Consider the following 11,139-nt stretch of genomic DNA (forward strand, 5'->3'; position numbering starts at 1 on the left):
TATTAAGCAATTGGTAATTAAATATTTAATTTGTTTTCCCTAAACAGTGTAAAATTTTTGAAATTTTTTTTCACGAACATTAATTGTCTCGCACAACGAGGCTGTGTGCAAAATGTCAGCTCGATTGGATCACGGGAAGTGGGTTATAAAATAGACCGAAAGATTTGCACGGTCGTAAGCAAGCAAGCAAACACGCAAGCGAACTTAATATAAAGGATTTAAATAACCCTGCCCCGTATTTTACGGGGTTTCCTGGGAGGCCCTAAGAATTTTAAATAAAATTTTGGAAATAAAAACTGAAAATTTTACACCAGAAGCCAAATATGGAAATGTGCACAGCAACGCCAATTTGCTTTAAGCTGCATCTCCATGCTGCGCAGAAACGGTCCAGGGAGTCCCATTTTAGTACTGTACAGCAACTACTATAGCTCTGAATTGTGCATTACATTCACAACGTGATTTTCGGTGGTTTCAGCAGTCGCTTTTTTAATCCCTCTTCACATTTTCATAATGTAAAAAAGCATTACAAGCTGCCAGTGGGCTGAAAGGAAATAACGAGGTTTTGTGAACAAAATATACCAGGGTACCTCACCCCTCAATTAGCCAGGTGCTTCAAGGATGTACTCTATGCACACTAGCAGTATTCCATTTGGCAAACAGCCAAGAACTGTACAACACCGCAGGCTAGGTTTGTTAATTGGTACAATTTGTGTTTGTGAGGCATACAGATAATTACATGTAATTTGTGCATGGGAGCCAGAAACTGGCATTGCCATAGGTGCAAAAAAAAAAGCTTGCATAGTGTAATCACCAATATATTCTCTTTCAAACTAATTATAATACATGAACCACATGTGATACACGCAATTCTGTAGTTGCTCCATTTTTAAATCCTTTATATTAAGTTCACTTGCTTGCTTGCTTAGGACCGTGCAAATCTTTCGGTCGTTTTTTAACCCACTTCCCGTGATCCAATCGAGCTGACATTTTTCACAGACTCATTAAGCGTGACAATTAATGTTCGTGAAAATTTTTTCCCAAAATGTTACGCTTTTTAGGACAAAAATATTATATTTAATTACCAATTGCTTAATGCTGCCATGCAATCATCTGACCCATAGGTGGCAGCCATCTCAAGCCAGAGGACGAGAGGACTCTAGCCGCCACGCATATAAAGGATTTATAGTGAAAAACTTTGTTTTTACGGGTTATACTTGTTTTTTATGGTATCAAATCCTGTTTTTACCAAGTGTCTATGTGTTAGTGTAAATACTCCCTCTACATATGACTTACAACTAAAATTGGGACAATCAAGTCAATTGGCTGAAAATTGTAATAAGTTACTCCGGCCATTTAAAAAATTGCGACTGCCCCACTTGCTGCCTCCCAAAGGGAGGAAACCCTCAACCAGCCTCCAGCAAACCACGCTCTGTGTGACACTCCTGATGCCAATGACACCAAGCGTCAAGTGACACACATGGGAGGAGGAGGACTGTTCCCTCCCCCAACAATGTTCGTGTTATCCAATTGTGTAATGGAACTGATAATCAGCAGAGTAAACCAATTTCTTAAATAATAAAATCGGATAGCCGAGCTCGACTCACAACGACCCGTATAATCAGGGTTTTCAACTACATCTTGATGTACAACCAACACAGGGGGTAAACAGTCAGGGGGGGCTGCTGTGGGATGTCACACTACCGTCGGATGGGCGGTGTGCTGAGCTGTTGCCGGTGGTGTAACAATCGGTTGGCGACGCACGTCACCGTCACAGACGGGTCAAGGCACAGCGGCTCCGTGACGGCCAGCAGCACGTGACTTTCCAGCGACAGCTTGTCGTCCTGCAGTGTCGAACATATAGATACAAAGATCCCCCATGTACCCATACAGACTGTTGGTGCAGGTGGGGTTATGAAGGTTGGCATGGCGCACGAGGGTGTGATGTGACAAGCACCACGCCCAGCCGCCTTTGTTTCCTGATGTCACCAATTTTGGCCGTGAGCAGGACTCGAACTTAAGTCACCAGATTCACAGCGCTAATCACTGCATTATTGCTCCATGTCATAAGCAAACACACAATTAAACACGCACAAACATAACATGCCGCATACTTTCTGGAGGTGCTCTGCCATCCCAAAGGTTGGCATTCATCACAATTCAAACACAATAGCTCCCAATGTGAATGCGGTCTCAACTGCAGTCTGGGATGATTTACAAACCTGAGTCCACTTGTGACTGTCGCTTGTTATGGCATTGATGTCACAGATCAGGGTCTGAAAATAACATCGAGACTATTAGTGAAGAAATCAAACTTTGTTAGTGGGCACAAAATGTTTAGTTGAAGTGTATCGCCGAGATTTCTGAAGGTACTAAAAAAAATGTCCCTCCACATGTAAAATACGAATTGTCACGGGATTCAATGAAGCCTACCTTGATGAATAAATAACATTCTAATACTCATCCACTTTTACCTGTGTGGTAGGCTTGAGCAGAACATGCTTTGTGTCAGGCATATGCCCCTTCATGTTGTTGCATTGCCTGTAGTCCCGGATTTCGGCAATCACGCACCCACTGTGGAATATGTTCACCTGCGAAAGGCAACAGTCATCATCACTCAGTCTACTCACTGCTCCGTGAAGGCTCTCCATATAATGCACTGTCGTTTCTAATCTGCATTCACCAATGCAATACAATTTAAATCTATAGAGCATTTAAACGTAACCACATCAAAGGTACGAGTTAGAGCCCTGCAAATGCTTGCTCGCGCCGATGGTGGCAGAAGGGCTTCTACTAGACGGAGTTCTAAAGGGCTCCCCCCTCTAGAGGGTATTTGTTTTTTACTCTTCCATACTGGCCAGACATTGTAGAAGATGTGGAATTACCCATGCTTCATCTCACCACATGCACCCTCCCAATCGATTTCGAAGCTAAATACATCTAAATTGTATCGTATCATTGCACTGTTTACTGGTCCTATAAGAGTGATAGAGATGTAGGAAGCCACCTTTGACAGGCCTGATGCTGTATACATGACAATATTTTAGAGGCTGCCACACCTGCGCCTTCTCCAGAAGGTCCACCAGCACGGGGGGCAGCTCCCCCGCATCCAAGTACTCCAGAAGCTCGCCCTCCTCGTAGGGAAGCCGTATCGTCTCAGAGTCTACACGAGCACACACAAAACAAAAAGATGCCTCCTGTTAGCTTCGCCGACTCGAAGCATATGCTCTCTAAATATCTCTTTTCCACCGACACATCCGAGTCATGCCAGCATTGGTCCCTAACAGAATGGTAGGTTTAACACTGATCGTTTTCCTAGCCGAGTCAGGACAAAACCGCAACAAGATGGCCTCATGATTTGGTTTCAGGAAATAATGAGATGCTGGGTACCAGCTCCATTCTTGCCACGGAGCAGCAGCGAGTAGCCTTCGTTGCCTGGGTATAGGTTCACCACCAGGCACGACGGCCGCTCCTGATTCACAACTTTCTCCAATAGCTTCACATTCCGCCGCAGCCTCTGTACACACAAACACCGCACAGGGCGACACAAGTCAGTGAGCGGCTCGGGACCCAACATGTCCTGATCAGGAATGTGACTGTTTGAAAAGCAGCCAGGTTACAGACATACAAGACAAGCACTAATTCTATATTTGCACACGTACATTCCTTTTGTCAATTAACTGCTTGATGACAGACACCTACACCATACAGGTTGATATTTTACCATGCTTCTCAGTGCAGGTTGGCAAGGATGGACATTGATTAGGGCCCACCATCCGCAGGACGAAGGGTGAGGGGCGGGTGCGATGCCAGTATAGCAGGGAGAGAGATGGTCTCACACAGACTACTGGACCTTGGCGATGGACACGAGCCATTGGGACGTGGAATGTCACGTCACTAGGGGGGGAAGGAGCCAGAGCTGGTGGAGGAGGTGGAAAGGTAGCTACTAAATATAGTCGGTCTCACCTCCACACACAGCATTGGCACGGGAACCAAACTTCTCGATCGGGGGTGGTCTCTCTCCTATTCCAGAGTAACCCCTAGTGAGAGGCCCTGGGTGGGTGTGGGGATACTCACAAACCCCCGGCTGGGTGCTGGATACCTGGAGAGACGTGATTGGGAGGAATGCCTCCCCCTGATCTGAACCCGAACGATGAGATGTTATTGAAATTCTGCACTAGTTCCAGAATGTGAATAACAAACACCATGTCCGAACACAAGGATGCTCATAAGTATACTTGGTACCAGCGCACCTTGGGCTGAAGGTCAATGATTGACTTTATAGTTGTATTATCGGACCTAAGGCCGTATTTGAGAATAGGTTTTCCCCTTTTTTTTGGCAACAAAACAAGACGCCAAAAGGCTGTTTGGCGTCTTCTGGTCTAACACCGTTTGAGACTAGGCTCGAAAGAAAGCTGTCTCTGGTGTGGACCAATCAGTTTCAAAGACAATGCATATATTATCAGAGTATGTTTTTTATTTGTATTCTGACCACAAATATTGTGGTTAATCCAGTCATGATTCCTTGTAAAAGGTTTCAGTTTTGTGTTTTAACATCTTACCACCTGTTTTGTTGCCAGAAAAAGGGGAAAACATATTCTCATACTTTGGTACTGGCTAAGGAGGTCCCATGATCTAAGGCCGTATTGTTCTGGACACTCGGGTGAAGGAACTAGACCGGACACGTCCCACTGGGGGAAGACCCCAGGGCCAGCCCAGGACACGCTGGCGGCACTATGTTGCTCGGCTGGCCTGGGAACACCTGGGAATTCCCCAGGAAGAGCTAGAGTCTGTCGGCAGGCAAAGGGAGATCTGGACCGCCGTACTGAACATGCTGCCGCCGCGACCCTCACCAGGACAAGTGGACTGAGAAATGAACGAACAAGCCATAATGGATTTTTGCTGATGCCTACCACATAGCCCCAAAGCCTATAACAACCTGTTCTCTACCGAGTGGTAACTTATCCAAGAACTATCCAGTATCCAGGATTGATCCTGTTCATCTTTTTTGGCTCATACCAGGTGATTTGGTCATAGCAGATTCAACTGGTTTATTTCATCTCCTGGTTAAATAAATGGTGCAAACAAGACTACTGGAATTGCTAAATAGGTGTTTTACAAAGCTACACGTGTTGGGTGTTGATTTAAAAAAAAATTACTTTACCTTTAGCTCAGGTTCTCTTTCACTTTCCTCAATGTATGTGTCATACATCTTCTGATGGAGAGATTTCCTATTCAACAAAACACCATGTGTTACAAATTTCAATCTGAAGTTTAGGTAGCTGGTAGTATAAATACGTATTCAACAGCACATCTGTGAACATTTAGAGGAAACAGCAGCTTCTTCTAAATAGATAAAAATGTATCTCGCAACAATAACCACATCAAATTTTCTGCAGGGTCAAAATCACCAACTACTCTTACTAATCCCAATAAATCTGGCTAAAATGGCAGTACTGAACTCAAACCTGCTTAATTTGGAAGCCGGTTACGTACAAGTGATGGGAACAACATTTTAGTGCTAAATCCAGTTTGCCCTCAAGAAAACATTGGGTGGATATTCCACGTATCTCGAAAAAAGATGGGCGGATATTCCACGTGTCTCAAGAAAACATGGGTGGATATTCCACGTGTCTCAAGAAAACATTGGGTGGATATTCCACGTGTCTCAAGAAAACATGGGTGGATATTCCACGTGTCTCAAGAAAACATGGGTGGATATTCCACGTGTCTCAAGAAAACATTGGGTGGATATTCCACGTGTCTCAAGAAAACATTGGGTGGATATTCCACGTGTCTCAAGAAAACATTGGGTGGATATTCCACGTGTCTCAAGAAAACATTGGGTGGATATTCCACGTGTCTCAAGAAAACATTGGGTGGATATTCCACGTGTCTCAAGAAAACATTGGGTGGATATTCCACGTGTCTCAAGAAAACATGGGTGGATATTCCACGTGTCTCAAGTGGCAAGGGTTAGGGGGCATTTGGAGGTACCCCTATCAATTTAAAACCGGCCAAAACATTTAAATATTGCTCCTCTTGAAGCTGTTAATATTGTGCAAAGCGATGACAACTTGTTGTTAGCCACATCTCCACACTGCACAGAAGCGTCATGTGCCAGGCAATCTCCGTCTCAAATGTGTAGTAATAACTGAAGCATTGGATTGTTCATGCCAGATATGGCTTGTGATTTTTGTTGGTTTTTTTTATCATTCTTTGTTATTTTAAAAAATGTATTTTTTTAAAGTACAAGAAAAGGTATATTTTGGGGGCACCCCACCCCTGAATGAATCTGGTATATTGAGGACACACTGTAACACAACTTATAAAATGCAAGAGAGCTCACCATTTTGCTGCCGAAGCTGCAGTGGTTTTTCTCCTGGGTGGTCGCTGGCGAGAACATTCTATTATGTACTGAAATAAAATATAAACAAGAATAAATTCACATATGTATATTTATAAAATGCTGAATGTTTATAATGGCTTAAAGAGTGTCAGAAGGGTGTTGCTTTTTTGTATTCTCTTTACAATATACACACCTCTGCACGGTCCAGTGCGTATTCAAGTGCTTTGGCCTGATTAACCTGCATCAGAAAATCATGAAAGATGTAGGTATCATGAGGCCCTGATAGAGCATCAGCATTGCAAATTAAAACACAATGACCATATATTTACAGAACTTACAAAAATCAAGATGTATCGTTTCATATAGAGGCGAAGTTAACTTTGGATATGCTCAATAATGCAAATATCTGATTATAAAGGCAACTTTGACCTTTTATAAATGGTTTTGGTAAGAAAGACCATTATAGTAAAATAAGGGTGGGTTCGATCAGTTAGACCAGAAGGCTCTTGAGAAACTTGGCTGTTGAGATCCATTTACACACATAATTGGTAGAGTTGGGGCCTGATACAAATTTGATGCATCCACAAAATGTCCGGATGCTAGAGGACTCACGAACAGTTACTTGCAAACGTCCCTGTTTTAGTTCACTTTCTGCACACGGGCAAATTAAAACTGGAAAAGCAACTATGACGATAGCAGAGATGCCTGGAGGTAGTAGCATTTGTTGTGCACATGTCGTTCAAGTGACAAACTTATAAAAAAAAATGCTGACAAACCAATTTATTCAAAGAGCTCTTTTTTGTTTAGATTTTTCCCAAGTCAGCCATGTGCAAAACCTACACAGATCTGGACATTGGTATGCCGTGTGGTAATTTTCATAATGGTTTTCGGGGTTTTGAAGATTTTGTGTCGTCGTTGGGATGGGTGGACATATCATTTCTATTGTCACGGCAAAAAGTAGCCTATCGGTTTGCCTAACTAGAACTGTAACAGCAATATAACATTGCATATATCTAAAAACGGATTCCTGCGGTATAATACGCACCATCTTAAACGGTGAGGCCCTCACACCCCTCACCCCAGCAAGGGGTCAGGGTGCACCGATTCCTGGATAGAACACAGCCATGCACGACATTAACATGGTCCAATATATCATTCAGCGAATCTTACAATGAAACTGTGCAATGGACTTCGTGACATATTATAAGTGAAGTATAGATGTCATTGATATATTCTTAACATTACATAACTACACAAACGCATAAACCACATGAAATACTTAGAGATGCATGCATAGCACAGAATACACCTCAACATTATAGATGAAAATGTGTAGATGCACACAAGATAAAAAAAAACCTGATTAAAATACTTAACAGCTTTCTTCAATAAAAACACAGAAGTAAAATACAACGTAACATATAACGCGCACTGTCCAATGCAAAACGTTGACAAAAGCAGGATCGTTTTTGAAAGAAATATTGTATTTAGACCCACAAAGGCTTTACCTGGATACATGACAATACAGTACAGTTCTGTAATGCGATAATTCCATAACCCGTCTTCGAAGCATACAGATTACTGCCTCAACTCCGAGCTCGCATGCTATTGTTTACGGCTCAATCATAAAGATGTCAACGACGCCTCGGCATTTTCACTTCGCTCTTTTTACGTCGTCTGCCAGAGATTAGTACTCGGCTCAACGAGCAAAAGCATCGCTTGCCGTTTTAAGATTCAAGTTGCTTCCCGCGCAAGTTTGAGCGCGAGTCGGGTGCCCATCTCCTGTAAACGCAGAAGCTCCCTAAGCAACCACGGCACTTCCATGTTACCAAGACGAGAGCGGGTACATCCACGAAACGCATCATTTCATACATCGGTGTTTATGAACTACACGACGGCGCATGCACATCATTAGCGCTTACCAACACACACGCACGCAAACACACACACGCGTATATTATCGATTACGTTGATTTATTTAAACAAAACAAACAAAAAATGTTGGGTCATCGGTATCACACAATCAGAGCCCGCGGCGTCCCTCTCGAGCAACAGGCCACGGGCTCAAGCGGACCACCACCACCGCCTGCACCACAGCGATCATCGTCGAACACACGTCTCGCTAGCAACCATCGTGCAAGGCTGATATAATCGTGACGAGGAGGAGGAAGATGATGATGAAGAGGAGAAGGCCGCTACTAACCTCTCGCTGGCGCCAACGCCGCCGCCGCCGCCATCGCTCCTCCCCCTGCCGCCACCGAGGGGGCGGAGCCAACGTGGGTCCGGTCGGCACTTTGCTCCGGGGGCGAAACCAACAGCTCGCGCCGCGCATGCGCGGGAGTGAGCGAGAGGGAAAAAAGGTTCCGGCCCACGTGGGATTTTTGTTGTTGAAGTTTTTGTTCCGATTGGTGTCAACCCACGCGGTTTATATCCCGTACGCATGTACAGGGAAATTGGGTTTTAATACGTGCATAAAAACGTGTTTGTCTATTTGTTTGTGTTTCTCCCTGGTGTTGGGGCTTTGTAGGATGAACGTTGAGATTTATAAGAGTCACGGGGTGACCGATACGGTCTGAATTGGTCTGTAATAAGGTAGGGCACTAATAGGGGTTTTCCCCTTTTTTCTGGCAACAAAACTGACACCTTTTGCAAGGAATCATGCTTACATTAACCACAATACCTGCAGTCAAATGCAGGTATTGTGCATTTGACTGCAGGTATTGTGGTTAATGTAAGCATGATTCCTTGCAAAAGGTGTCAGTGTTGTTGCCAGAAAAAAGGGGAAAAACCCTATTAGTATATTTTGGTACTGGCAAAGGAGATCCCATGAAGGTAGGGCACTGATAAGGGGTTGACTGGTATGTTCCTAACAAGTTACAATTCTCCAAACTCTTGTGATGTAATCCACTCTATCGCTCCGGTGTCTCTATGTATGGGCGATGATTGAGTGACATTGCCGATTCTATATATATGCTTGTTTTGTCTTTAAGGGTAGTTATGTTATCGACGAATGAGTCGAGTTTTCGTTTATTTTCTTGGTTCTTTCGGTAAAGTCACGTAGAAGGGAAGTAATAAAATAATACAAATAAAACATAATAAAATAATTCTCACGACGTTTCGGCCACAACGCAAGCAGCCGTCCTCAGGTGAAGAATTCTTCATACACAACAACGCAAGCAGCCGTCCTCAATCTTTAAATCGAAATTTTCGTTTATTGTGGGTGTGAACCGCTGCCAACGCAGCAGCTGCATCACAAAACAATCTGCTGTCTGTGTTTGATTTACGTTGCATGATTTGCATAATCACCATCAATCATGATTGATCCACTATTGGATGCAGATCCTGTTGTAATTTGAATATTAAGGGGTAATATGTTGGTAAACCAACATCGGTGTGTTTTGTTTTAAACCCGATTGAAGAGCTTATTGGCTCAGGGTAATTCAAAATAAACCGACTGAACTGATATTCTTGTGAAATCCACACCTGATGATGATTGCTTGTGTTGCAGTCGAAACGTCGTGAGAATTTTTATTGTTTTACATTTTTATTTTATTATTTCCCATCTACATGACTTTACCGAAATAACCAAGAATATGAATCCCTGCAGTCACGAAAGCTTTAAATCCAAATTTGAACTGAATTTGTAATTAATTTATGTTTGCTAGATGAATCGTTTTTTTTTAAAAGGGGACTAGAGTATTTCACTTTGTGATTGTGAGCAACCCTACCATTTTATTCTATTTATTATTATTTATTTTTATTACCTACGTGACTTTACCGAAAAAACCTAAGAGTATGAACCCTCTTGGTTCTTTCGGTAAAGTCACGTAGAAGGGAAATAATAAAATAAAAATAAAACAATAAAATAAAATAATTCTCACGACGTTTCGGCTACAACGCAAGCAGCTGTCCTCAGGTGAAGAATGAAACACCACCAAGCTTGGAGCGTATATTTAAGCTGGGTTGGAGGGGGAAGAAGTATGAACCCTACCATTCTCTATTTTTGCAATCATCGATGCTCACCGTCGCGAATGACCAAATGCACGCTTGGATAAAAGCCTCCCCCAAGGTGGCGCTCTATCCACCTGGCACCTGTACACGAGATTATTTTCTCGTTCCATCTCCACGGTGGACTTGCCCCTTTGGGAATATTCCATCCCTTGGCTGCCACTACGTAATCATGCGTGACACACCAGCCACCGCTCCATCTCGCAAGGTGTCCTGGCTGCCTGTCCCCACTTTTGTTTGACAGTTCTTTGGCAGAGAATCAGAACGTGGTTTTATACTGGAGGAATCCGATGAGCTATGAAGCTCTTTGTTCACAGATGTCCAGAATTTTCACAGGCGTAGATACGCAATTGACTATAATCACTACTCAGGCGAAACCAGAGGAATGTGAAGCTCTAGCTCGCAAAACCCCCATGCAAAAAATAACAACACATTAGCCCGGGGAGATGAGAAAGTAAAGGTTTCTAATTCTGAAATGGAACTTCGCCGATATGGCATCGAGATAATTTAGATTATTTTGGTGCTATGAATGTCCAAATGATGGCCCACTTTGTTGAGCTATTATTTGTGCTCAGGTCGCTTCTGAACACATTCCTGCGGAGGGAGCTGGTAGGAACGTCGGGTTGCTCGGCCAATGGCCAGGGTCAACGGCGGCGTGGTGTATTCCGCAAATATGCCCGACTGTGAGGGCGGGCACAAGCCGGCGTGAGTAGGTTAAACGTTGAGTTTTATAAGGGCACCACGGGGTGACCAGCCCCTCCCCACCCAGCCCCACCCCTCCCACC

General features: G+C 43.6%; 1 protein-coding gene across 5 annotated transcripts in view; it reads right to left on the reverse strand.

Moving 5' to 3' along the window:
* Positions 1–8,633, reverse strand: part of SUPT20H (SPT20 homolog, SAGA complex component) — a 33,897-nt gene extending 25,264 nt beyond the window's left edge. For 4 of the 5 annotated variants that reach the window (XR_009756001.1, XM_061563979.1, XM_061563978.1 and 1 more), the window contains exons 1-10: positions 8,550–8,633; positions 7,392–7,453; positions 6,540–6,584; positions 6,347–6,414; positions 5,162–5,228; positions 3,388–3,514; positions 3,057–3,160; positions 2,472–2,588; positions 2,220–2,273; positions 1,702–1,841 (exon numbers count right to left, since the gene is read on the reverse strand). Coding sequence is in view for 4 of the 5 variants with exons in the window: in XM_061563979.1 (XP_061419963.1) it covers positions 1,702–1,841; positions 2,220–2,273; positions 2,472–2,588; positions 3,057–3,160; positions 3,388–3,514; positions 5,162–5,228; positions 6,347–6,414; positions 6,540–6,584; positions 7,392–7,394 (725 nt within the window). In the remaining variant the exon portion in view is untranslated. The remainder of the gene's footprint in view (positions 1–1,701; positions 1,842–2,219; positions 2,274–2,471; positions 2,589–3,056; positions 3,161–3,387; positions 3,515–5,161; positions 5,229–6,346; positions 6,415–6,539; positions 6,585–7,391; positions 7,454–8,549) is intronic. The other variant, XM_061563981.1, reaches the window with a different exon arrangement.
* Between the last annotated feature and the right edge of the window lie 2,506 nt (positions 8,634–11,139).

This window comes from Lethenteron reissneri, chromosome 32 (assembly GCF_015708825.2).
Source record: "Lethenteron reissneri isolate LAM-NWPU_2019-01 chromosome 32, ASM1570882v1, whole genome shotgun sequence".
NCBI classification, from domain to species: Eukaryota; Metazoa; Chordata; class Hyperoartia; order Petromyzontiformes; family Petromyzontidae; genus Lethenteron; species Lethenteron reissneri.